The sequence below is a fragment of the Ctenopharyngodon idella genome, chromosome 2 (genome assembly GCF_019924925.1).
Source record: "Ctenopharyngodon idella isolate HZGC_01 chromosome 2, HZGC01, whole genome shotgun sequence".
Classification (NCBI taxonomy): domain Eukaryota; kingdom Metazoa; phylum Chordata; class Actinopteri; order Cypriniformes; family Xenocyprididae; genus Ctenopharyngodon; species Ctenopharyngodon idella.
The window spans coordinates 10,920,831-10,948,782 of record NC_067221.1 but is presented as its reverse complement, the minus strand read 5'-3'; the positions used below and the strand labels follow the sequence as shown (position 1 = coordinate 10,948,782).

General features: G+C 35.3%; 5 protein-coding genes across 7 annotated transcripts in view; 4 read left to right on the top strand and 1 right to left on the bottom strand.

Moving 5' to 3' along the window:
- Positions 1 to 5,309: 5,309 nt before the first annotated feature.
- On the top strand, positions 5,310 to 11,340 carry oprk1 (opioid receptor, kappa 1). Its single transcript, XM_051880764.1, has 3 exons — positions 5,310 to 5,557; positions 6,258 to 6,610; positions 8,566 to 11,340. Exons 1-3 carry the CDS (start codon positions 5,313 to 5,315, stop codon positions 9,099 to 9,101), a joined length of 1,134 nt encoding a protein of 377 aa, XP_051736724.1. The 5' UTR covers positions 5,310 to 5,312; the 3' UTR covers positions 9,102 to 11,340.
- A 1,530-nt stretch (positions 11,341 to 12,870) lies between these two features.
- chmp5a (charged multivesicular body protein 5a) lies at positions 12,871 to 17,663 on the top strand. 2 transcript variants are annotated; one of them, XM_051864898.1, is made up of 8 exons: positions 12,871 to 13,244; positions 13,314 to 13,460; positions 14,958 to 15,004; positions 15,152 to 15,245; positions 15,532 to 15,603; positions 15,713 to 15,821; positions 15,919 to 16,034; positions 16,152 to 17,663. In XM_051864898.1, the coding sequence occupies exons 2-8, from the start codon at positions 13,413 to 13,415 to the stop codon at positions 16,200 to 16,202; spliced, it is 537 nt and encodes a 178-aa protein (XP_051720858.1). In that variant the 5' UTR covers positions 12,871 to 13,244; positions 13,314 to 13,412; the 3' UTR covers positions 16,203 to 17,663. The 2 variants fall into 2 exon arrangements, with proteins under 2 accessions (XP_051720858.1, XP_051720851.1); XM_051864891.1 differs by having other exon boundaries at positions 12,873 to 13,244; positions 13,356 to 13,460.
- A 295-nt stretch (positions 17,664 to 17,958) lies between these two features.
- Positions 17,959 to 20,696, top strand: bag1 (BCL2 associated athanogene 1). Its single transcript, XM_051864905.1, has 7 exons — positions 17,959 to 18,101; positions 18,454 to 18,579; positions 18,797 to 18,879; positions 18,969 to 19,082; positions 19,390 to 19,497; positions 19,695 to 19,757; positions 20,045 to 20,696. Exons 1-7 carry the CDS (start codon positions 18,065 to 18,067, stop codon positions 20,132 to 20,134), a joined length of 621 nt encoding a protein of 206 aa, XP_051720865.1. The 5' UTR covers positions 17,959 to 18,064; the 3' UTR covers positions 20,135 to 20,696.
- Positions 20,697 to 21,900: 1,204 nt separating this feature from the next.
- myl12.2 (myosin, light chain 12, genome duplicate 2) lies at positions 21,901 to 25,018 on the bottom strand. The gene is made up of 4 exons (XM_051864919.1): positions 24,857 to 25,018; positions 24,068 to 24,275; positions 22,530 to 22,691; positions 21,901 to 22,367 (listed from the first exon to the last, which is right to left on the bottom strand). Exons 2-4 carry the CDS (start codon positions 24,249 to 24,251, stop codon positions 22,195 to 22,197), a joined length of 519 nt encoding a protein of 172 aa, XP_051720879.1. The 5' UTR covers positions 24,252 to 24,275; positions 24,857 to 25,018; the 3' UTR covers positions 21,901 to 22,194.
- Positions 25,019 to 25,930: 912 nt separating this feature from the next.
- The window catches only part of myom1a (myomesin 1a (skelemin)), a 28,684-nt gene continuing 26,662 nt past the window's right edge, over positions 25,931 to 27,952 (top strand). For both annotated transcript variants that reach the window (XM_051864875.1, XM_051864864.1), the window contains exons 1-2: positions 25,931 to 26,089; positions 26,783 to 26,970. In XM_051864875.1, coding sequence (XP_051720835.1) covers positions 26,837 to 26,970 — 134 coding nt within the window. In that variant the 5' untranslated portion in view covers positions 25,931 to 26,089; positions 26,783 to 26,836. The remainder of the gene's footprint in view (positions 26,090 to 26,782; positions 26,971 to 27,952) is intronic.

Here is a 27,952-nt window from a genome sequence, read left to right as displayed (position 1 = left end):
CATCGCAAACTTGTGTGGTTGGAACGACAGCTCTCGAACTGTGGTTAGAAGCATAGTTTCTTGTTTTTATGGCATGTGGACTTAATAAATTGTTAAAGCTGACATTAAGTACAACGTATATCTTTTATTTCGAATATATACAAATGTCATTTACATATTTTAGTTTGTCAAGAGATTTAAAGCACTGTTTTTGAAGAGTGCGCATGTGCGTACGTGCTCTAGTACGTCAGAACAAGCCTATGATTGAATCTGGAAATAAAGCAAAATAAATGAGGAAAATGAGAATTAGTCCTCTGATGCCATGTCTGTAATTTATTGCAAAAAAATCTAGCATTAATTCAATCTCAAAAGGACATCATTCCCCAACGTGGCTGAACGACAATACGGTTTCTAGAAACAGTCGTGGCTAGTTGATTTGTTCAACGATGCATTGTACTATGGTAGTTCAGCAGCAAGTTAATCGTTGTTCGGGAAACGCACCCCAGGTCAGCTGAGAAAATCAACAGCAGTTGATGATAAACAAATGACAAGGGCTATGAAAAAAAACTCTAAAATAACTGTCAGTAAAATCACCAGCAACCTCCAGAAAGCTGGGGTGATGCTCTCACAATATGCTGTTCGCAGGAGACTTCACCAACAGAATTACAGCAAGATCAAACATCTGATCAGAACCAAATATAAGAAAGCCAATTTGAATTTGCATGAGATGAGCAAGAAGAGTTTTAGAACAGAGTTTTATGGACAGATGAGACAAATATTAACCTTTATCAAAGTGGGAAAGCAAAAAGTGTGGAGTAAAAAAGAAACTGCAAATGATCCAAGGCAAGCTCCTCTTTAAAGCATGGTGGAGGTCGTGTCATGTCATGGGCATGCATATCTGCCTCTGGAACAGGCTCATTCATCTTTGATGACTTATACAATGATGGCAGAAATGTACAAAAGAATCTTGCCTACCAGTGTTCAAGAAAATGCCACCAGACTTCATATGGCAACAGCACAATGACCCAAAACACTAGTACTGTCAACTCAATCAAGATTATCATGGTAAAGAAATTTTGGGTCTTAGATTGTACAAGTTTACAGATTTAAATCCTATTGAACAAGCTGAAGAGGAGACTAAAGGCAGAAACTCCCCAAAACAAGCAACCGTTGAAAATGGCTGCATTAAAGGCCTGGAAAAGCATTTTAACGTGTGAAATCAAGAGTCTGGTGTTGTCTAGATCACAGACTCACTCCTGTGATTGCTTGCAAGGGATTTACAATTAAATATTAGCTTTTACACTTTTACATTTGCTTTAAATTAAACCGTCCCAATACTTATGCTCGCATTAGGCAGAGGGATGAAACTCTAAAAGTGCTGTACTTCTTAGTTGGTAAAACATTTTGCGTTGAAATAGCCAATAATAAAATGTGACATTCTGTACTTCTGCCTCATATTAATCTTTTAATCATATTTATAGATGTCTTGACACCACAGCTAACAGAGCAATTTTGTCTTTACTGTCCCAATACTTATGGAGGGCATTGTATGTGTCTATTAAATGGATCTTCATTTTGTACACACCCTATGCTGTTATTGTACATGATGCAGGTTGAACATATGCATTCAATCAAACAAAATGTCTTGATGTCAGTCTCGCATCATACATATTTGATATGAGAGCAGCAGGGGAAGATGATAATGATTTACGTTCTGGTCTGTTTCTCACAGATATATCACATGACTTCAGAAGATGTGGAATGGCACACAAGTTGCTTTTATTGTCCTTTTTTGCCCTTGTCAGCCATAAACTGTTGTTGTAATATTTTTGTGTGCATTCAAACCTTCATTGATGGTTAGTGAACTATAAATGGATTGATCTTATATATCTGGTATCCCACGATGTGTTTTTTGTTTTGTTTAAAGAGGCTGTTCTGTTTTATTTATTTATTTATTTTTAATTCTATTTGGTGTTTGGTTTATTTATTTGTTTGTTTTTCATTTACTTATTTGTTTTGTATTTTTTTTTTTTTAAATTGCATTTTATTGTTTTTTATTTTTTTGTAGTTTTATTTAATGTTGCTTTTTATTGTTTTTATTTTATTTTATTTGGCTTCTTGTTTTGTTTTTGTGTATTTTATTTTATTATTTTATGGGTAACACTTTACAATAAGGTTTCATAGTTAACATTAGTTAACTAGTTAACATGAATTAAGAATGAACAATAACAGCATTTATTAATCTTAGTTAATGTTAATTTCAGCATTTACTAATACATTATTAAACTCAAAAGTTGTTTTTGTTAACATTAGTTAATGCACTGTAAACTAACATGAACAAACAATGAACTAATTTATTTTCATTAACTAATATTAACAAAGATTAATAAATACTGTAACAAATGTATTGCTCATTGTTAGTTCATGTTAGTTAATACATTAACTAATGATAACGAATGAGACCTTATTGTAAAGTGTTACCATTTTATTTTCCCAAAATAATCATCAATTCAATTATGTGATTAAATATATATTAATGACTTAAGCCAGCAATCTCTTGGATCTGTCTTGAAGGTGGGTAAATAGCAGAACTATCAGTTTAGGTGAACTAACCATTTAAGTTGTTGTCTTGTATATGGGTTTTAATTGCCACAATAATACTTTACTGCTACAAAAATAGTGACACAAATATACATCCAACCTACACTCAGCTGAGATTTATGCATATGAATGTGTGTAGACTGAGAGAAAAAAACAGCATTATTACAAAGACTAAATAAAATAACTGATTAAAATCATCTTTCCCTTCACACAGCTGTGTCCCTCAGTGGGATTTTGTGATTTCTGATGGAGCTGTAATTATCTATAAGCCCTTTTACCTGAGGTTATGAAGCACAAGCACTGGGGGGGAAACATACCACACAAACAACACCTACCTGTGTCTCTTAGCAACATGTGAAGTACACCTACTTTTGCCTAGAAAGAACGAACAAGAATCTGCGTTCACAGAATGTCATGCTGATGAACTAGATGTTTATTGTGTCCATTACTGGTATGACAAACTATAGTTAGAGGAGTAAAATCAATATTGTAGAGTAAATAGTAACATTAAAGAGTGCCATTAGAGCTCTTGCTGTGGTCGACCCTCAGTCATGTAGGCCTATTTTGTTTTCAAAGCTGCTGTGAGGGGGAAAAAAATCAAGCACGTATGCTTTCATAAAGGACACCATTTGGGTTTTGCTGAGCCCACTTTCTTTTTTTCACTTCATTCCATTTTGTTTCTAAAATTGCCATCAAGAATGGACAAATATTTAGTAGCAACAGAATAATAAAGTGATATAGCATAATAAGCCTGCATTAGTCTCACGGTTCTTCTCAACCTGTCAACCTTACTTCAGGAACATAGTTAATAAGGTGGCCTATTTTGGAAAATGTAAAACTAGGCTACTACTTAACAACATAAACAGACCATCACATTAGGGTTTTTTAGAATAGAATAGAATGTTAGTTTTTGGTTTGTAGAACGTTATTCTAACGTTTCTAGAACGTTAGTTTTGGTTCCCAAAACGTTCTATTTTAAGGTTTGCTTTTGGTTAGCCAGGAAAGTTTTCTTAACGGAAACAGAATGTTAGTTTTTGGTTTGTATAATGTTATCCTAACGTTATTTTAACGTTCGCCTAACCTCTTTACTCCGATGTCATTACCCCACTCCCAGCTAACAATTTTTGGTTCCTAGAACATTCTCAGAACATTAGTTTTTGGTTCACAGAACGTTATTTTTTATGGTTTGGTTTTGGTTTACCTGGAAAGTTTTCTTAATGGAAACAGAACATTAGTTTTTGGTTCCTAGAACGTTCTATTTTAAGGTTTGCTTTTGGTTAGCCAGGAAAGTTTTCTTAACAGAAATGGAATGTTAGTTTTTGGTTTGTAGAGCGTTATTCTAACATTACTCTAACGTTCCCATAACGTTATCGCCTAATCTCTTTACTCCAGTGTAATTACCCCGCTGTATGTCAGTAATCAACATTAGCCTACTTTTAAATGGCTGTGAAGAGACACAGCTGATGCTGTGGGCCACATGACAACATGGCGGATATAAGTGGCTTCACGCCATGTCGTAATTACCGTAATTACGAGATTCCAACTTGTAAAAAACTTTTACATCCTCTTAGAACTCGTAATTACAACTTGTAAACTGGGAATTTTTGGAGAGCTCCTACTTGTACCACACGACCGCTGTACTACAGTATTATCTTACTATTATATTATTATTTACAGTATTATCGTATATATATAAGTGTTGATTTATATTGATTTCTTGTTAATAATTGCTGTTCCATATCCATTTAACTCAGAAACCATTCAAACATCAAAGGGAACAGGCACGTGAATTTATATTGTAGCCTGCTAAAAAAACAGAACAGATGGACTTTGCCTCTTCATTTCAGAAGACCACAAGCCATCGCTCGTTAATCCTTTATTTAGCGCGTCTCGCGGCCACACAATTACGCACATCCTTCTTTGACCAAACTAATGCGGGTTTTCCCATCTTACATGGCTCTTCGAGTAAAAGGCAATGTCCACACACTCCGGAGAGCTTCAGTGGCTTTACTGTTATCTAGATTGAAACCGCAGTATTGCCTGTTGAGTTCTCACGCGACAGCGTGCGCGTGAAATGTCTCCAGACATGAAGTTTTGCGCGCGCCATCTCATGAAACACTAAAAGTATTTGAACGATCGCATTGTCTTAAGCTTTCAGACTCGTAAGACATTTTGAAGACAACTTTATTTCCGCCAATATAGGCAAAGAGTTGCAGTGAGACACTACAGCTGGTTAACGGACTGTAGATGGAGACCGTCACATGAGATCTGATGTCATACGGGACGCGCGGCAGAGGCAGCTGCTCTTGTAAGGTGGCAGTCAGTCATCAATTGAATAGGAGCGGGCCAAAGAAATCAACGCATTGCGCACAGACATCATTGTTGCTTTAAAACCTTGGGATTTTCAAATTAAATTAGCGGTTTGGAGTTTGTAACAAGGTAAGACTCTTATATTTGGTGTTTTGACAACTGTGCAACAGACATTTTTAGGTGTAAAGTGCAATACAGTATCATTTATCAGCAGACTGTATACATTTTTTAACAAATGTACAGGCTACTTAATAATTATGTTGTAAAAAGCTATCATTTATTAATCTCCGTCGTTTATTTATGAATTTCTGTTTATTTAACCCCCTTTTTTTGTTTTGTTGATATAATCTTTATTCTGAAGCAACTGAAGTTTTCCAGCGACTCAATTAGACATGTGATCTTATTTTGCAAATCAACAGGCGATGGACAGCAACGTGGTGCAGATTTTTAAGGAGGACAAATGCCCCTTATCTCACCCCGAGAAGTGTTTACCCAACTTCACATGGCAGTCTGCTGTCTCGGACATTTATAACTATTCGCTGAATGAAAGCTGGACGAACGAACAGGAAACGATGTCCCCCATCATTCCGATAATTGCTGCCGTGTACTCTGTGGTGTTTGTTGTCGGACTAGTGGGAAACTGCCTTGTGATGTTTGTCATTATCAGGTAAGAAACAGCATTGTCCTAAGATGTACTGCCCTGCATTGATTATCAAATGGGTGCCTTTAAATCTCATTTTGAGAATATATATCTCAATTTTTAATAGCTGTTGATAGACTTTATTTATAAACAGTCATTTGAAACGTTTCCAATAGGATGATTTGGACGAAATACCTGTTTTATGGAAAACTATTAGTCAAGGGTTCAAGTCGAATTCGGCAGTTTGGCTCCCCCCGGTGGAGTAAAATATGAACGCCCAATGCAGTCAAAATTACCTTGACATACAGTAAATATATGCTGCTTTGAGCGGAGTCTGCTCCACATTCTGTATATAGACAAATAAAAATAATACTAAAACCGGGCAGTGATATATATGGCACTTCAGATGCAGCTTCTGTGCTGAGTAAACCCTCCTTGTGTCATTTTAGAGATAACATTTGAAATAAAGCACTGCACAGTTCATGCTTGTTGAATAATATATCACAGCACAAGCTGTTACACTGCAGATATAATCAGAAAAAATAGATGGGCTTGACCCGTGAATGATATATAATGCCTTTACACAGCTGTCAAACCACCGAAAGACAAATGCATAGTATCTTTTGGGAATATGCATGTCAGTTTGGCTAGTATACGACCTGAAAGCAATCTCATGCATTAATTTATCACACTGATGGGTTGTGTTTCATTTATTTTGACACGACAGATACACTAAAATGAAAACCGCCACCAACATCTACATCTTCAACCTGGCTGTTGCCGACGCCTTGGTAACCACCACCATGCCCTTCCAGAGCACAGATTACTTACTGAATTCCTGGCCGTTTGGTGAGGTTGTGTGTAAGGTTTTCATCTCCATCGACTACTACAACATGTTCACTAGTATCTTCACTTTGACCATGATGAGTGTGGACCGCTATGTGGCGGTCTGCCACCCCGTCAAGGCCCTGGACTTTCGGACACCGATGAAAGCTAAAATCATCAACATCTTCATCTGGGTGTTGTCCTCGGCTGCTGGGATTCCTGCAATGGTCCTTGGGAGCACTCAGACAAACAATGGTAGGGATGAACAATATATATATACACTATCTTTTAAAAGTTTTGGATCGGTAGGACTCTTCAGTAAGTCTCTTATGCTCACCCAGGCTGCATTTATTTGATTTAAAATACAGTAAAACAATAATATTGTGATATATTATTACAATTGTTTTCTATTTTAATATATTTTAAAATGTATTTTATTCCTGTGTTGGCAAAGCTGAATTTTCAGCATCATTACTCCAGTCTTCAGTGTCACATGATCCTTCACAAATAATTCTCATATGCTGATTTGGAAACATTTCTTATTATTATCAATGTTAAAAACAGTTGTGCTGCTTAATGTTTTTGTGTAAATCTTGATACATGTTTTTTTTTCAGGATTCATTGATGAATAGAAAGTTCAGAAGAACAGCATTTATTTGAAATAGAAATTTTTACTGTTTTACTGTCACTTTTGATCACTTTAATCCTTGCTGAATAAAATTATTAATTTCTTTCAAATAAAAATAAATAAATAAAAATCTTACTGACCCCAAACTTTTGAACAGTAGTGTAGGTACCATATCGGTTATTGGCCCACATTAGAAATATTTTTCATTAGAAATCGTCAATATTGGATTTTTAGCGTTAGTTAGTCCCTTGTCATCTAACACTGACTTAAAGTTAATTTTTAAAAACACTGATAATTTAATAACACTGTTAAAATGTATCTTTAGCAAATCTCAAAATGAATATTTCCATACTGTACATTATGTTGTGATGCTTAAATTTACATATAATTTTTATTTAAATTTGTTTTAATTAATACCGTTTTTAAACATTCTAGTGTTTTATTTTGTATTTATTCAAACAAAATAGTATATAGAATTCTATTATTGGCAATTAATGATTATTGGCCATAACATGAAAATAATGAACAATTCAACAGTCATAATTTCAATATCAGTGCATCCATAAAGAATGGCACAGTATACTTTTCAATTTTAAAGGGTTAGTTCACCCAAAAATGAAAATTCTGTCATTAATTACTCACCCTCATGTCGTTCCACACCCGTAAGACCTTTGTTCATCTTCGAAACACAAATTAAGATATTTTTGCTGAGATCTGAGAGGTATGTGACTCGTCCATAGACAGCAATATAATCAATACTTTCAAGGTCCAGAAAGGTACTAAAGACATTGTTAAAACAGTCCACGTGACTGCAGTGGTTCAACTTTAATTTTATGAAGCAACGAGAATACTTTTTGTGCGCACAAACAAAGCAAAAATAACAACTTTATTCAACAATCTCTTCTCTTCCGTCATTATCCTTACACAGGTGACGCAGTAAGCACAGTGAAGGCTTCCATGTTTATGTCCGAATGCCGGCTCAGTATTGGCCAAAGCTGATCACATGAGCAGCACGACACATGCGTGTGATGCTGACGCAGGAGCCAGTTCTGACGTAGAACCTGGAAACGCTGGACGTAAACACAGAAGAGAAGATATTGTTGAATAAAGTCGTTATTTTTGTTTTGTTTTTGCGCACAAAAAGTATTCTTGTCGCTTCAAAAAATTAATGTTGAACCACTGCAGTCACGTCAACTGTTTTAACGATGTCTTTAGGACCTTTCTGGACCTTGAAAGTATTGATTATATTGCTGTCTATGGACGAGTCATATACCTCATCAAAAATATCTTAATTTGTGTTCCGAAGATGAACAAAGGTCTTACAGGTTTGGAACGACATGAGGGTGAGTAATTAATGACAGAATTTTCATTTTTGGGTGAACTAACCCTTTAAGATTCAGAAGTCAAGAATATAATATTTGTTGATGCGGGACCAAAAAATATCTTCTAGTAAATGATGGGACTTTCAGTTCTCTACTTTATCCTAATGTATTTGTTGTTCCTTCAGCATTATAGCACACATGATTAACCTGTCCTCACTTCTGATTAATAATTAACCGCTGTTGTGATATCTCTTCTCCAGGCACAACAGAGTGTGCTCTGCAGTTTCCAGACCCATATATCTACTGGGACACATTGATGAAGATCTGCGTCTTCATCTTCGCCTTTGTGGCTCCTCTCCTCATCATCACCGTTTGCTACACGCTCATGGTCCTGCGCCTTAAGAGCGTCCGCCTGCTGTCGGGCTCACGGGAAAAAGACCGCAACCTGAGACGCATCACCCGCCTGGTGCTGGTTGTGGTCGCTGTGTTTGTGGTGTGCTGGACACCCATACACATCTTTATCTTGGTCAAAGCTCTCGCGCCCGGAGTACCGGAGACCACAGCGGTCATGGCCGCCTACTTCTTCTGTGTGGCGCTTGGATACACCAACAGCAGTCTCAACCCCATCCTGTATGCTTTCCTTGATGAGAACTTCAAACGGTGCTTCAGGGACTTCTGCTGCCCAGGTCGGGCCAAGGGGGACGGGCACGGCGTTAGTCGGGTCAGAAGCACTCTTCGCGAGCACACGTGCCCAGCAGAGGCCAAAGGGGACGGAGGCCACGGTCGACCTGTATGACTAGCCGTGGAGCTGTCGTCCTTTCACGGTCGAGAGGACTCGAATGACCTGGGACTGACACAGATCACCACCTCCATCTGAGGAAGAGATTGTGCCCTTTACATTTCAACACAACTATTACTAGAGCCAAAAAGTGATCTTTTAGCAAAAGCATGGTCTTGTTTCGTATGTCCATATTCAACTTTCATCCCGTTTAAGGCCCTGTTTACACTAGTGCGTTTTCGTTTTAAAACACATAAATTTTGCTGCAGTTATGCCTGTCGTTTACACTAAAAGCACAAAAACAGAGACTTTCGAAAACGCTGCAGAGCCGTTTTAGTTTGAAAACGCCGGGGTTGCGTTTCAGTATAAACGGAGACTTCTGAAAACAATGGTGTGGCTGCCCACATTCGCTCTGCGTATCCTTGACGAACGTGTAAACAATAACATGGAGACTGACCTGCAATCTTTGCTGACTTTGTTGTAATTTTTAGCAGCCATTGTGCAGTTAAAGTCTGCATATTTTTAATACTGCAGCTACCTGCACAAGAAGCAACTGTTTACACTTGTACGTGCGTGCCCAGTGTGCATGAACGGTCATGTGACATGAGTTTTTAGTCATGTAGTGTAGACGAAGATTGTTTCTGAAACGAGGATCATTTTCATTTTAAAACACCGTTTTAAAACGAAAACGCACTAGTGTAAACAGGGCCTAAATTTTTTTTGAATGTCCATTGACCAAAGATGATGTATGATTAAAATCTGGTCCCTCACAATGAAATGTCATGCTTAAAGATCCTTTTGCGTAATGTTATAAGTCCTTTGGGATAGATAGTATATTACTAGTCACTAGTATATAGTATGCTTGGGTACACATGATAAAACACAGTGTAGAAAAAACAACAAACAAACCATATGTTTGCATCTGTTTGTACTGTTAATTGTTTATTTGGGATTGTAAAACAGTCATGTTTTATATTAAAAAAATAAAAATTAAAAATAAATCAGTGTATAATAATAATCAGCAGTGTCACATAATTATGACTCAGGAAACTATATATCTCTAATGATGGAAAAATAAAAAATAATGTAGGCTACAGCAGTTAGTGTTATTGGAACTGCTTACTGCTTTATATTCTCTGTATTTGATTTAGATTGAAGGATTATGTATGAAAAAGATTATAAAGGATTATGCATCTAAGTTGCCTTGGGAGTCTAAGGATTTTTGTGCATTTTTTTTTTTTTTTGGGCATAGGGCTTTAAAACAACCAACTAAAGGACTGAATCTACTTAGGTTGTTCTTGCTTAATACAGTGTATTATAATTTCTATAAACCTAGATGTACATCTCTATTGCATGTCTGACAATGAAAATGTGGAAATCTTTGAGTAACGTTTATGTAAATACAGCTTATGATTAAAAGAAACAAAAAAGCGTTTCTGTGATAAAGTAGAATGGCAGTAAAATGTCTGAAGAAAACAGTTCAAACGTACGTGTTAGGTACTTTACACATTGTTTTGTATTGATATTGTTGATATAACAGTTGATTTTATGTAAGTGTTTCTAATGCTGCCTTTAGGTGATGTCTATGGTTGTGTTTTATATATATATATATATATATATATATATATATATATTCACACACACACATATACAAGTATATATATTATCACAGAACAGAGAAATTGTGACATTCTGCCTAAGATGGCTTAAAAATGTAATATCTTTTTTTTTTTTTTTTTTTACTTATTTTTGTTCTTTGGGTGTGTGTGTGACTGGATGCAGAGCAGTCTGTTATTGTTATTACTGATGAGTATTCACTCATCAAAAGACATATTATAACATCATCAGTGCTCTAATGCCATAACAGTATTAGGAATTAATTGCAAAATTCTTGTTTTGAAAAATGTAATGCCCTTTGTGCCTTTGTTTTTTGTAAATCAATATATATTACATTATTTTGTTCATCTTAGATGCTTTATGGTGTGATATTGGACAATAAAGCGCAGAGTGAGAGAAGCTTCTGTAAGTTCCACTGTGCTTTCAGTAATGTGTTTGTACTACTACTATATATCAGCAGATTTTGAATGTGTTAGCAAGTTTCCCTCTCAGCTTGTGTTTCTATATATGTGCAATTTTTAAAAGGAATTCATTTGAAATCGTATGAAATGAGCTTTGCTTTGCCATCAGTTGTACCTTGCTTGTATAATATTACCTGTATTTGAAAATTACATTGTCAATAAATTGAACTGTAAGACGAGTCATGTTGTGTTCAGATGTCAATATATGTTAGTATAAATACTTGAAATTATGGAGCTTTCATCCATCACAGTTGAATGATGTGTCAACAAAGCCAGATGAGAGAAGCGTAACCACGTAACAAAGGCAGTATCGCCATGGCAACTTATTGTGCATCTTATAGCTTAATAACCAAACAGCAAGACACATTATTTTTTCACTCCTTTGATGTTTGTCATTAAATTGAGAACATCATAGATAAGGATGACATGATGATGAGGGTTTGAAATCGATGGACACTGCATCTAACCTTAATTAGAAGAAAAATAAAACTGATTTGCTTATTTAGTAAAGCTTATTATTTTTGTTTTGAACTGATATAAAACATCAATTGAAGATTATTTAAAGGTATAATTCATTCAAAAAATATAACAGATTTTAGTTTTCACACTGATTTCATTGACTTTCTTTCTTTCATGGAACACCAAACGAGATATTTAACAAAATGTCTATATATGATTTAATTGACCATTCTGCTAAATTTCTCTCTTTGGAATGATAAATGATGGCAGAATCTACATTTTTAGTGAACTGTCCCTTAAAGGTGCCTTAAATATTTTTCATACACCGAGCTTTGTTCAAACTTTGAAATAATGGTAGGCTTCAGAGAATAGACCTGTTTTTTACAGACCTGTCAGTACCTTGTCAGATTATGTGCACATTAACACTTTTCAGAGACAGTTCGTTCAGTACTCTGTTAAATCTAGATCTTGGTCTGATGAAGTGTTGGCGTTGCCATGGTACACATTAATGGATAAACATAGCGCTTCAAGGCCACTCTGTGCGATTGTGAAACATCTGTTTTTGTCAGAACAGCTCTAGAGAATGAACATGTAGGCTACAATTATTAATGTTCTTGGAATCTGTGAGGTGTGATTACAAATATATTTTGAGAGTTTAGTGTGCTAATGAAAATGACCCTCCATCACTTTTTGAATTGAATTACTGGTCTACCATCTTTCCTGACTGGAATTGGGGTCATGTTTACATGATTAGATCATTATGGTTAGATATAACTTATATCAACATGTACTGTAAAACTATTCTGCTAAAAAACAAAACAAAACAAAAAAACAGGTTTTTGAATGCAACATTATGAAATTATTTCACTCACATCCACCATGCAAGATGAATGAAAGAATTAATAGAATGAATTAACTGAAATTGAAAACAATTTAATATTTTCTTTTAACTGTCATAGATACGATATAAACAAACGAAAATATTAAATAATTATACAGAAAATAGTAGCAATAATTAAAACATTTAGTATATTTTACCCAGCAAACATTGGTCTGACGACAACGTTGTGTCCCTCATAGACATATTATGTTTATTATGAGTAAATCTCTGGGGTTAATTGTTACTTTGACTTTTAGGTACGTGTAGTTCAATATATAATACTTAATTAATAAATTAATTAATAATAGATAACGTCTATGACGTCCGTTCACATTTCATTTTGGAACTATTTTTCAACCATAACGGGACGTGTCGTCTTTTCAACGGCCATTAAACGTCCAAATGTTTGCTGGTGGGTTAGTCTACCTATATTTCCTATATTGGTTCGTTAAAAAATTGATACAAAGCAATTTCAAGGGGAAATTAGAAGGAAGAGAAACACATACAGCAATACACATTAAGAAGCATCGATTTTAGGGGAGTTACTAAAGCTTTACCATCCTCCGCCGTGACTTTTATTATGGTGCTTGTTTTCTACGACCAACCGGAACAAGCCTTTTGTGATGGTCAGGATTTAAATACCTCTACAAAGCCAATAGGAGTAAATACCGTTCAAAAATGAACCGAATTTTCGGTCGGAGCAAACAGACGCCTTCTCCCAACCTTTCTGACTGCATAGGCAATGTAAGTAGGCATGGTTGTATGGTCTCGCAGAACATCAGTGAAGCATCCTGATTGGTGTTTGCATGTCAGACATGGATGTACTGTGGATGCTGTGTGGTGTTCCCGTTATAGGTGGATACGAGGATCGAGTCAATCGATAAGAAAATAGCGAGAATCGACGCAGAGTTAATGAAGTATAAGGACCAGATGAAAAAGATGAGGGATGGACCCTCAAAAGTGAGCATCAGAAACTCGAGTTGATATAATGTCATATACAGACTATCATTTTAACTATACAGGCTACTGCACAGTGGGATCCAAAAGTCTGAGACCACTCTGTTTTGCATTTTAATACATTTTTGCAATATACATAATATTAGAGGCATAACTTTTTATAAATTGAAAAATTAACAATAAGTTAATATAGTAATAATATATTATTAAGATACTATTAAAGTTTTTAGTATTTTGAATTAGTTTTTAATATCTATTTTATTTTAGTTAAGATTTTATTCATTTTGTTGTTTTCCTTTTTTGTTTTTAAAGGGTTAGTTCACCCAAAAATGAAAATAATGTCTTTTATTACTCACCCTCATGTCGTTCTACACCCGTAAGACCTTCGTTCATCTTCGGAACTCAAATTAAGATATTTTTGACTAAATCCGATGGCTCAGCGAGGCCTGCATAGACAGCAATACTTCCTCTCTCAAGATCCATAAAGGTACTTAAAACATATTTAAATCAGTTCATGTGAGTTCAGTGGTTCTACCTTAATATTATAAAGTGACGAGAATATTTTTTGTGTGCCAAAAAAAAAACAAAATAACGACTTTTTAACAATATCTAGTGATGGCCGATTTCAAAACACTGCTCCGGAGGGTTATGAATCTTTTGAGTCGAATTAGTGATTCGGATCGCGTGTCAAACCAAACTGCTGAAATCACGTGACTTTGGTGCTCTGAACCACTGATTCGATTCATAAAGCTCCTAAGCTTCATGAAGCAGTGTTTTGAAATCGGCCATCATTAGATATTGTTAAAAAGTCGTTATTTTGTTTTTTTGGCACACAAAAAATATTCTCATCGCTTTATAATATTAAGGTAGAACCACTGAACTCACATGAACTGTTTTAAATATGTTTTTAGTACCTTTATGGATCTTGAGAGAAGAAGTACCATTGCTGGCTATGCAGGCCTCACGGAGCCATTGGATTTCATCAAAAATATCTTAATTTATGTTCCGAAGATGAACGAAGGTCTTACGGGTGTGGAACGACATGAGGGTGAGTAATAAATGGCAGAATTTTCATTTTTGGGTGAACTAACCCTTGCTGACATTTTAGCACATCAATTTTATTTCAAGTGAAATGTTTTTTTTTATTATTATTATTTTAGATTTAGTTAACTAATAACCCTGATTCAAGCTTCATGAACTCCACAAGTTTGTGTAAAACCTAATGATCGTGTTTTCCAGCATAATTTGAGAATAATCCAAAGAGCATCTTGTACATGAAAACATCTGACCTTTAAGAGTTCACAAAATCACAAATGTACTTTATTTAAATTGATGACCTTTTTTTTTTTTACATAATATATTAAAAATCCTAAAATTGCGTTTATTTCCAAGTTTAACTTACACTTTGAATCCCAGATTTTCAGTGTGGTCGCAGATTTTTGGATCCCACTGTAAAACCAAAACATTTCTGTAAGTGTGAGATGAACAATCTCTTTACAGAATACAGTGAAACAGAAGGCGATGAGAGTGCTGAAACAAAAGAGAATGTGAGTTTTACCCTGACTAATAATCATTTACAATGTATGAAATGTTTATTTCAATTTCTAGTATTCTGTTTTCATTTCACATTGATAAAGGATGTGATCAAATGTTTTTAGTAATAATGTTAAATGCTTTTTCACTGTATTATGCAGGTATGAGGGTCAAAGAGATCAGCTTTCCCAGCAGTCCTTTAATATGGAACAAGCCAACTATACGATCCAGTCACTAAGAGACACCAAAACCACAGTAAAGACTTGTTATTAACTTATTTACTGCTGTCCATATTACCCCCAACCCTACTGAATTTTTAATTTCATTTATTCAATTTATAAAATTCAAGAAATTTGATTTGCAAAAGCCCACTTCTTCTTGCATACATTGTATTTTCCTAATAAAATAAATAATTTCAAAATGACCCCCCCCCCCCCTTTTTTTTTACTTGTCTATATTATTCTGAGCACTAATGAATTTTTGATTTAATTTATATTTATTAGATTCCACAAACCTTTTATGTTTTTTAATACTCTTGTAGGTGGAGGCTATGAAGATTGGAGCAAAAGAAATGAAAAAAGCATATAAACAAGTGAAGATGGATCAGATTGAAGTATGCACACTTATCATTTTGACATTGGCTGTTCTTTTAAGTAATGTTTTTGATCCATGATAGGGGTAAATAATATACACTTTTCATTACCAATGTTTATGACTGATAGGACCTGCAGGATCAACTGGAAGACATGATGGAAGAGGCCAACGAGGTGCAGGAAGCTCTTAGTCGCAGCTATGGCACACCAGAGATCGATGAGGATGAACTGGAAGCAGGTAGCTGTGTGTGTGTGTGTGTGTGTGTGTGTGTGTGTGTGTGTGTGTGTGTGTGTGTATTTGGAGCTTAGAACTTCACTTTTTTCCTCTGTTGCAGAGTTGGATGCTCTGGGAGATGAGTTACTGCTGGATGATGACAGCTCTTACTTAGACGAAGCCTCGGCTGCACCATCCATTCCTGAAGGAATTCCCAGTGACACTAAAACCAATAAGGTGCAGATTGCATTGATTAAAACTGTCAATGACAAGATATACATATTCATTATCTTTTGGTAAATATTTGTCTGTGATTTGTTCAGTACATTCTTTTTGTATTTTTGTATCCCTCAGGATGGCGTTCTGGTCGATGAGTTTGGCCTGCCACAGATCCCTGCCACATAAGAATCTGTTCTCTGATCAGTGTTTTATTTATATACGATGGAGGAAGTTGTTTGTGCTGGTAAATGGTATTGAACATGTTTTGTTGTACTCATTGCCCAGTCTAGCACTTGGTATTGTAACTAACTGTTTTTCTTACATGTTTAACTTGATCACATGAAGCATAATTTTTCACTTTAAATTAGAATTTGGTCATGTAAACATGTTAGCCTGATTGCCAATGGGCCACGTACACACTGACAACTGGTTGTCATTTGAGTCCTTAATACAGTTACATTCACACACAGTACGGTTATTTACGGGAGTGACACCCACATTGATTCTATAACCAAACTCAGACCCTTAATATTCAGAACTTTCTCGGAAAATTCGTGCTGTGTGAACGGAACCGGACAGTGCGAGAGAGCTGCTATGCTAAGGGGTTTCACTTTCGGTAACTTACAGCGACGGAGATATGAGCTGTGTGTGTCATCTGAAGGTTTTAGATCCAGTCATTATTCCCCACCGGAGCCGCTTCCATCAGTTTTGTGTTCTATTCGCGACTCAAGTGTCGTGTCATGCCCAAGACGCTGCAAAGGACGTGAGACGCGAGTACAGCGGTTAAAGTTGTCCGGCTAATGTAACGCCTGTTTACATTGGAGCAGCTGTCGGTTAATGAAGATTTGATGGACGAACTCGCAGCTCAGTTGGACTCTGTCTTGACGAAATTGATAAGACTTTTCAGTTTTATGGACGTCGCCATCTTTGATATTACTTTGGTCTCTGTCGCCATGGTTATTAGAGAATACGGACTTGACTCTCGTTACACGTTCATACCGTATTCGAGAAGTTGCTGTGTGAACAGGACATTTCGATTCTCAAACCTGTAAGTAAATGTGGTTGTCAATCCCAAAAACTGACAGTGTGAACGTAGCCAATGAGATTAGTTTTTAGAAATTCAAATAAGATAGTTACCTTTAATTTGAATTTTAGGTCACCTACTATGGATTTCCAATGTTACCTGAACATACCTTTATATCAATGCATGTCCTAACAAAAGTAATTCTTCTGGATGATATGAGATCCTAACAGTTACTAAAGTCAAGCTACTGAAACATTTTTTTTTTTTTTTGTACAAGCAAATTACAAATATTAAAACATCCCACTCTTGTGTGTTGTTAATGACATACAAACACATAATATTCCACAATATAGCCATTTCTAATTTCAATAATATTTTTTACAGTTAATATTAATGTCTACGCCCTTGCTTCACAATGGACTCTGAAGTTTGCTGACATGTTGACAGAATTATCGTTGACACTGATCAAGTATTTCAAGTCCATAGTTCTGGGTTGCATGAATGAAGAACCTGCCTGGAGGAGCAATGTAAAGAAAGCCATCAACTGCTCTGAATATTGCTTGCCTTAAATTATTAAAATGACCTGGTTTTCTTGATGATAATAAAGTTCATTAACGGATATACATCTGGAGTCTCTAAGAGTTGCAATAAATGGTGGTATTTGAAAATTGTTGGGCTATTTATTTGGCAATAACACATTTCAGAAGAAGGACAGGTTGTTTTTTATTAAATGCCACAAGAACAAGAAGTACATAGTCTCATAAATTTGATTCACAAAGAGCCAAAGTCCCTCTCTTTGAAAAAGCTCACTTCTTCTTGCGTATGGTATTTTCCTAATAAAATAAATCATTGCATAATGTATTGTTTTTTTTAACATTCCAAAATTTCATTTTGTAAATAAAAAACACGAATGTCAAGCACACCCCCGATTTCCTAGGGGGCGTGACGCATGCACACGCGTCACTTCCGGTTGCATAATGTACACACTCTAAAGTTGTGAAGCGTTAGCTAACAGTGTGCCGATATGGCGGAGAATACCTTGACAGTGACAGTTGCTTATGGTAAAGAAAACTGACCACTTTTCATATTTCAAAACATTAAGATATATCAAAAATAAATGTAGTCGCTATTTTATTGAGGGTAGCTTTACACGGTTCGACAGTGTTAAAGCTAGCTACATGTAAATGATCTGAACATCACTCTAAACCTCAGACGTTTATTTCACCATTAGTAACTTATCGAGGCTATGCATTTATATTTTGAGTTTTCAAGTCAATTGTAATCTGATTACGGTTAGTTGAGTGGTGAATGTCAATGCGTGATTTGCAGATACAGTGCCAGTTAGCTCTCTGGATCATTTTGAGTATTAAACCTGTCATCTTTTGCCTGCGATAATGACTGTTCTTGTCTCAGGCACGACCAAACACAACATCACTTTAACAGCACAAGATGGACATGAACCACTGTTAAAGGATTTGTGTGATGCGCTGACAGAAGCCACAGGCGTACCAGCACCATCCCAGAAAGTCATATTTAAAGGTAAAACAGCGTATAGCTGCTCTGCTGCAGGCACGTGTGTTTCTCAGCTTCCTGTGTTATACTTGCTCAACTGTAAATGGTCTGTGTTTTGGGTATAAACTACAGTAATTGAAGTTTGCGATGCAGTGTTTGAAATAAAAGCATCATTAATCTGTGTCATTGCAACAGTAACAGTGTATTGCCGTTGCAAGAATACAGTTGTAACCTCTGACTGTAGGGAAATCATTGAAGGAGATGGATGAGCCTCTGTCTGGCTTTGGAGTAAAGCAGGGTTGTAAAATGATGATGATTGGAAAGAGGGTAAGATGTGTAATGCCTTGTTCATTCATTCATAAAGATATATCTCTAATAATTATTTCTGAGTCTGACAAGCTGCTTTATTTTTACAGAACAGTCCTGAGGAGGAAGCTGAACTTAAAAAGCTCAAAGACATCGAAAAGTCAGTGGAACAAACTGCCAAGAAGCTTGAGAAGGTGGACGGTGAACTCACAGGACTGAAGAATGTATGTGTGACATGTTTCTTTTTAAAAAAAATGTCTTTAGGTGCATCCCAATTCATGTACTTATGGCACTATTCTCTGACGTTTTATAGTATAAATAGTGTGAGTTGTGCATTCACACTGAAAATTACAAATTCTGATGATGGATGACAAAATGACATTATAGAATTCATACACTAGACAGTGAATAGTGTATAGTATGTCATTTGGGACACAATATTTATTTTTCTTCTTGAACGCTGTACCTGTTATATGAGGCTAGGCAATATAGCCATTCTTATAATTTAATTCATAATGTAATGATTTCCAGGGTTTTCTTGCAAAGGAGTTGCAAGCTGAGGCTCTTAATAAACTGGACCACAGAGTGAAAATTGCCTCTGAGCAGTTCATGAAGATCCTTGAGGAAATAGATGCACTGGTAATTGTTTTTTGTTTGTGGCATGAAAGGAAAATTCACCCTATGAATTTTGTAAATGCATGTTATTGATCTTATTGTTAATAATTCATTCATGCATGTTTCATTTTTTAATTTTTACCTCATAATTTTTAATCAAAATATCATAAGTCAATCTATTTGTGCACTTTTGTATTGATAAACTCTAGCATTATTTACAGAGCTTGCCTGAGACTTTTAATGACTGCAGGATTAAGAAAAAGGGACTTGTGAAAGCTGTTCAGGTAGGATAATGATTTATTAAAGGGTTAGTTCACCCAAAAATGAAATTTCTGTCATTAATTACTCACTCTCATGTTGTTCCAAACCCGTAAGACCTTTGTTCATCTTTGGAACACAAATTAAGATATTTTGTGGAACATCATGAGGGTGAGTAATTCATGAGAGAAATTTCATTTTTGGGCGAACTAACCCTTTAATATTGGGTTTTGATTAAACACTTTAGACTTTAACAATCCCATGACCATTATTTGATTTCAGATCTTGTTCTCTTTATTTTCCTTGTGCTTAGGGGTTCCTAGCTCAGTGTGACAAAATTGAAGCTGGGATATCAGATCACTTGGCCAAAATTCAGACAAAAAACTTAGCCTTAGCAGAGTGATCGTGAATGAAGACTCCTGACATCAGTAGTTACTGGTGCTGCTCTGTGAGCAACTGAAGAACCTCACTGAGAGCTTTGGCACTGAAGGTGGTCCTGCAGTTCCTACACCCCATGACCTACACATGCACCTGTCATACGGAGAACGGGCGGCATTTGATTACTTATGAGTTTATATTTTTCATGATGTGTTGAATGGGACTGAAGAATTTTGACCATCTGGACCATTCTCTTTTAACTTTGTTACCTAGCCTAAGTTTGACAGATGTTGGATTCATAATCTTTTTTTGATCAAAGAGAAAAAAATAATGGTGCTGGAAGAATGTCTTTAGGACCCAATTAAATGATCTAATTCATCAAATAAATCAACATTGTGCAGTAAAACGTTTGGATATAAAAATGTGAAATTGTTCAAAGCAAAAGATTGTAGCTTGATAGTCCTCGTTGTGTTTTTTTTTCATGATTAAATCTCAGGGTGCTCCAAACCACTGGTGGTTGTCTCCATCAATTTATGTCTCCAATGTTGTTGTGAAGTTATTTAGAGAAATTAAACATTTGAAAACAGCCTTTGTGTTGTCTTAGTAACCTTCTTCGTTGGCGGTTTGTTTTATTCTGAGCAATCCTAAATTTACTAGGTTTCAAAGATATCCTCTGGAGAACCAGAATGTTTTTGTTGTTGTGAATTTTTTTTTTATGTCATAACATTTTTTTAGAGCATAAGAAACAAATGTAGATTTTTTTTTTTTTAAAGATATTTTATTCATACTTTATGCTATGTCCTCCGTAGAGGACACTAGGTCAATTATTAAGGAAATAAAATGGCATAAGACATGTATAGGCAAAAATGTGTTTTTTTTTTCTATTTACCAATCAATTTTCAGGGTTCAGGCTATTTTTAGCCAAACTTTGTATAAAGATGATTATTAACTATGTTATGACTGCTATAACAGAATGATTTGTTATAGATACACTATTAATTATGCAAAATGTATGTAAAATGGCCATAAATAGGTAGTCCCTTTCTATACATTGTATCTAATTTGCATATTAATGTGTTCTTGGGGCAACATGTAATGAAAAAAGAAGTGTAATAATGGGAGTAATAACTTTGCAACATATTCATAAGAATATCTCATACTTCATAGGAATATTGATATATAATTTATTTCCCTTTTCACTTGTTGTGCCTCCCCAAAATGCCTCTACTTTGGACATGTATGAAATCGATGCCCTGTTTCATAACAGAGTCATATTCTGATTTAAAACCCCATAATGTTTCATGATGTTTATTTAAGACAAACAATTTGAAAATTAGTCAGATTTTAATGAGAATTACAAAATGTTATGATATTTCCATCTGAGTGCTAAATGTGATAATTCAGTTAATGTCAGTCATTTTTAAAGACCAAGGAGAGAGAGTTGTCATGGTGAAACGTCCAAACATTTGGTATTTCTCTTTACAGGACATCCAGACTTAAAACTCTGACATGTATGGTCTCAGAGAAATTTGATAAAATATGTCCTCTACAGAGGAAAAAAATTCTATGCCTGGGTCTCAAGGAGGATAATATAAATTACAATACCTTGTTTTTAACAGAATTCATAAAATGTTTTTTAATTGTAAAAAAAAAAAAAAAAAAAATGTTGAGAGAAACTCCAAACTGACTTTGTTTAAAAAACATTCCTCATTCAGTAATGAAAATTTGATGACTTACCTTACATCAAATTGTTTATTACAAAGTGTAAATATCCAGCAACTCCAGGCAACATTGAATAATTCCAGAATTTATTTCTCAACATTTACATATCAGAACAGCATTCATTCAGTTTGAGGTTCACCACAGATTACATGTCTTTATGTATTTCATAGTTATATACAAGTCTACTTACTTAGACTGTTTACGAGAAGGTCCAGTACAGTCAAATGATCTCACCTTGCTGATGAATGTATCCCTTTGCACTAGCCCATGTGGGGATGAATGTGGGGGGAAAAGGAGACAATTAAACATGTGTGTAGTATTACAGTGTAGGTTTCATTAGTTTCAGTAGTGCTCGGCCTCATCCTAATCATCCTTGTCTTTAGCGCCATGCTTCAGGATGCGTGTGAATTCCACATAGTTGAAGTTTCCTTTCTTGTCAATAGGAGCCTCTCTAAACAGCTCGTCTACTTCTTCATCTGTGAACCTGTCTCCCATAGTGGTCAAGAGCTCCCTCAGATAGTCCTCCTGAATAAAACCTAGGACAAATGAGGCAAATTGGTTATCAATGCTGTAAATAACTGAACAAATATATATCAAATACAGTATATATATATTCTACTTATTTTGGCGATTCTGACTAATTATACGGATGACCAGTGTTAATTGCTATTTTATTTAAGTGGTTTGATCATACTTACCCGTCCCCTCCTCATCAAAACAAGCAAAGGCGTTTTTGATGACATCCTCAGGGTCTGTTCCATTAAGTTTCTCTCCAAACATTGTGAGGAACATGGTGAAGTTAATAGGACCAGGGGCTTCATTCATCATCGCCTCGAGGTATTCATCTGTGGGGTTCTTACCTGCCAATGAAATAACTTGTCAGTCAAAACCAGTTTGTATTGGATTAAATGTAGATTTTAAAGGGTTAGTACACCCAAAAAAGAAATTTCTGTCATTCTCACCCTCATGTCATTCCAAACACCCTTCGGAACATAAATGAAGATATTTTTGATGAAATCCGAGATGTTGTTTTTAATCTCCCATAGAAAGCAATGAAATCACCACATTCAAGGTCCAGAAAAGTAGTAAAGACATCGTTAAAATAGTCCACGTGACTACAGTGGTTCAACCTTAATGTTATGAAGTGACAAGAATAATTTTTGTGCGCAAAAACAAAACAAAAATAATGACTTTATTTAACAATATCTTGTTAGCTCTGCAATGTGTCTTCAATGTACACTGTGTAGGAGAATGACAGGGTAGAGAGGAAATTGTTGAATAAAGTTGTTATTTTTGTTTTGTTTTTGCGCACAAAAAGTATTCCCATCGCTTCATAACATTAAGGTTGAACCGCTGTAGTCACGTTAACCATTTTAACAATGTCTTTATTACTTTTCTGGACCTTGAATGTGGTAATTTCGTTGCTTTCAATGGGAGATAAAAAACATCTCGGATTTCATCAAAAACATCTTCATTTATGTTCTCAAGATGAACGAAGGTCTTGCGGGTTTGGAACGACATGAGGGTGAGTAATTAATGACAGAAATTTCATTTTTGGGTGAACTAACCCTTTAAGTTTTGTGGCATTTAAAAATTATTTGAATTTTTTTATTTCAATCTTTTAAAGTTACCATGAAATCAAAATGGGCAATTCTTATTTTTATGGAATATTGCGGTGTTTATTATTAACGATTTACTCATGGACCCATGTGTTCACTGGCACGTTACATGACAACTTTAAGCAGCTGAAAAAAGGAATGCCTTAAAACTCTCTAAATAACTTGCAATTATGTTATTGTTTTAATTGATTTTTTAAAATATACATTTATATTTTTACCTCTTTCAATGTATTCTGCTTGGATGTTTTGTGTTTAAAACTGACAATGCTGGTTTTTGACTTAGTGTTGTTAACCCTTTCAGAACTCTATGAATACCATATGTAGAGATATGACCAGAAAAATACTAAACTCAGTTTATGCTAATATTTTATAGTGTCTATTACAACAATAATTGATCTGGATAGTAGCATCCAGAGAATTACAGATAATTATTACTGAAATCCCATATAGCAATTCTGAAGCAGTATACAGTATATTTTTAGGTGGCACCAGATGACATAACATAAAAGTGAAAAGAGTGTGGGAAATTTATGTCCATAGGAATGGAAACGGGGTCATTAAGAGTTAAGGGTAGAAGATTAAAGCTTTTTCCTTTACGAACACTACTTTGTCCTTACCTAATGAGGCCAACATATCATGCAGATCCTCCTTATCAATGAAGCCATCACGGTTCTGATCGATCATGTTGAAGGCTTCCTTGAACTCCTGGATCTGTGACTGGTCGAACATGGCAAACACATTTGACGTGGCCCGCTGGGGGCGCTTTTTGGTGGTTTTTCCCTTTGCCCTTTTGCTAGACATTTTGACAGTTCTGTGATATTAAAACTGAAATAAAAGAGACATTTTGCTGGTTAGTCCTGCACGTTAGTCAAAAACATTTAACAAAGTTCATAAGAGTAACGTTGAGCTATTCAAATGACGAAAACTCGTTCAGCAACGATATAAACCAAAGCAATGACTTTTACTTTATTTAAAACAACTTACTTTTAAGACGAACAGATTATCGTTTAGGCATATAGAAGACTGGTTATGAGTTTGTTTAGCGAACTACGTTAATATTAGCTGACCAGCCCACTGGCTAACTAATTGTTAACAACAAGTTAGCACTTAAATTCTTTAAAGCTTACGTTATGTTTATTTTGATACATAATTTCAATTCGTTCTTCCACATAGTAACTTTGTAAGAGCACCAATGGCCAATAAGAAAGCTTGATATGTTGACGGGAAGCAGCATAACACATAGTTACTAATAAGCTAGCTAGCAACGGAGCTGGCTTTATTGTATTCAGTAGTCTGTGTCGAGTGTAATATAAATTATAAAACTATAACGTCAGATTTCACACATAAAAATATCTTCAACTAGTTTGGAGATACTGGTGCCGTAAATTTAGTAAAATTAGACGTACCTATTCCGGTAAAAAAGGCAGAACACCTAAACAACGGCTGCCACGCTGAAGCCCCACAACAGCACCCCTCTTTAGATTAGTGTAATGGGAGAGTCCCATCGACATATCATTACATCACGGACTGGAATAGCCCATGAGTTATTCTGTAGGGGTGGGTTCAAATGATCAAATAGGAAGAATGCCAAACTGACTGATAAATAATAAAAATAATAGGTGAATTGTTACAGTAAGGTAACGGGTGTGTTTATGGTCATTATGGTTTCTATATATTAGCTACATGTCATATTTAGTTTAATTAAATTAGTTTAGTTAAATTACAAAAAACAAAAAAACATTTAAGCTGGTAACTAAACATTCTGGTTTTTTTTTTTTACACAAGCATTATGTTACATAGAGCTAATTTTAAAAACATTAAAATTATATATAAAAATAGCCTCTAGAAAATAGCCTATATAAAAATAGCCTCTAGAATTTTTTTTAAAATATAGCCTCTAAAATAGTTTTTATATTAATATAATACTTGTGTTTAATAGCAATTTTTTTTTTTTAATATGACAGCAGTGTTCAGTACCTGAAAGGGACAGCATTCCAAATTGCGTATAAACGTATCTAAAATAATCATATCTTACCATAATATCTTAGATATGATTTATACAACAGTTTCGATCCCCTAATTTGACTGACAGGAACTTAGGCTTGCCACTCTGTCCGTTGCTTGGTGCTTTGGATTCTTTTATAACTATTTTCGTTTGCTGGGGAAATATGACATTTACGAGAGAACTAACCAAATGTGTTAAAAGGGGTTCTTTAACGAAAATTAACCTATTGTTTCTTGTTTTTAAAAAGCAATATCACACTTAGACCTAATCGCTTCTGTTCTACTGAATAGTGCTGATTACGTGCGGCGCGAGGCCTACAGCATTCTTGCTAATGTGACAGTTCTTTATTAAAATATCGTTACGTTGCTTTTGTTGTGTTTATAAATTGAATTACGCGCGTTCTCAGAGTTCATGAAACTGCCTGCCGCCTAGTCAGGGTCTATATTTAAGACCCACTGGCCATACAAGGTCGTGCCTGTACGCTGCAATCTGCAGAGTGGCAGCATTATTTTTGTTCAGTGGAGTCCCGTCCTGTCGGCTGCCCCATACCCGCCGCTGTGCCTGGATTTTCACTGGCTTCTCATTTTTTTTGGAGTTTGCCCCTTCTTCTTTTTGCAAAAGCAACTTTGACTTAGTAAGTGACTTTATATTTCTTATAGAGGATAGCCAAGGGAATGTGTTACTTATCCAATTGTGTGTAACATCTCATTGTAAATGTATGAATTAGGCTAGTTACCATCACAACAGACAAACTAGTTGCTCATAATCTTTTGTGGTCTGATATTATACTTTAAATACTAGGAGTTTTGCTGCACAATGTAGCCTATTTTAATTTTTATATTAATATGCTGTTATGATATTAAATCATTGTAGTTATTTTAATTATTTATGCCATTATAATTTGAACTGTAATGTTTCTGTTACTATTTTGAAACTGTAAACAAAGATACATAGTCAAAAGTATTGGATATGTGTGTTGGCCCATACAGTATTTCTGAAAAATAACTGAAAGCCAAATAGCCGAACTTACACTTAAAAAACTTAAAAATGTGCAAACATTTTACCTTTAGGGGTACAATAGCTTGTCACTGTGACAGTACCCTTAAAGGGACATCTTATTTACCACTAAAAGATTCATAGTAGTACCTTAAGGGTACTGATCGGGTACAAAGAAGTCCCTTTAAGGTTACTGCCCCAGTGACGAGCTGTTGTACGCATAATTTTTTTTCTGACAGTGTACATTCATGATCAAAATTGTAAGTGTTTGCAGTCAGGTGTTGTTTTTTTTGTGCATTTGAATTAACATTCATTGGGAATTGTACTTGAGACTGCAAGCGGAGAGAGAAAGGGGTCCTTGGGACGATCTAAAAAGCACCTCAGGATGTCAGAATCCTTAAAACTACAAAAGGAACAGCAGCAACGGGACCTTGAGACGCGTTATGAGAGCAGCTATCACCAAAGCTCCCTGTCATCTGTTAGCCGCCAGTCTTACGCTGCTTATGTGAGCGGCCATGGGTAAGAGGACATATAGGGGACAGTGTCCCTGTGCTCATGCTGCCCTGAAGAATGGCCCCTGTAGAGCAAACCCCCTCACAAGCACTGCTTTTTAGATACCAGTGCTTTTATAACACATTCCACGCTGCTTATTTGAAAATGTGTCCATCATATGAAGTAACAACACCATAACCCTTTCATTATAACCTTATGATTGTTTGCTTTAAAACAGATCAGCAAAGTACCTGCAAAAAATTGTTGTTTTTGTGTGTCGGGAACTATGAGCCCTTCTGTTTCACTAATGTTACAAGGAACAAAGTACGTTTATGCTATTTTCTTTCATTATTTGTAATGGGGTGGGCGATATGACCAAAATCTTATATCACAATATAAGTAATTTTATATCACGATAACGATATATATCACGATATAGTTATTTTTGCTTTAAGGTTTTTATGATGTGAAAATTATGAAAAATTTGGATAATTTCATAATTCTTATCACCGTTTTCAATATCATTTAAAAAAAACGAATACTAGCCTAAAAAAACTCTCAAGCTTACTGAAGACAAGTAAACCGTGACAAAGAAAGAGCAAAGAAAGCAAACTACAGTAGTCAACATTTGAAGTGGATCAAAAAAGTTAATCAAAGTTGTCCTAAGAAGAAGGTTTTAGGACAACTTGGATGAAAGGTTTTGATCCACTTCAGATGTTGACTACTATACAATAGAACAAAGACACAACTGAAATTGACCTACCTGAAAAAATTCAGGCATTAAAGGGTTAGTTCACCCAAAAATGAAAATAATGTCATTTATTACTCACCATCATGCCGTTCCACACCCGTAAGACCTTTGTTATTCTTCGGAACGCAAATTAAGATATTTTTTGTTGAAATCCGATGGCTCAGTGAGCCCTGCATAGCCAGCAATGATATTTCCTCTCTCAAGATCCATTAATGTACTAAAAACATATTTAAATCAGTTCATGTGAGTACAGTGGTT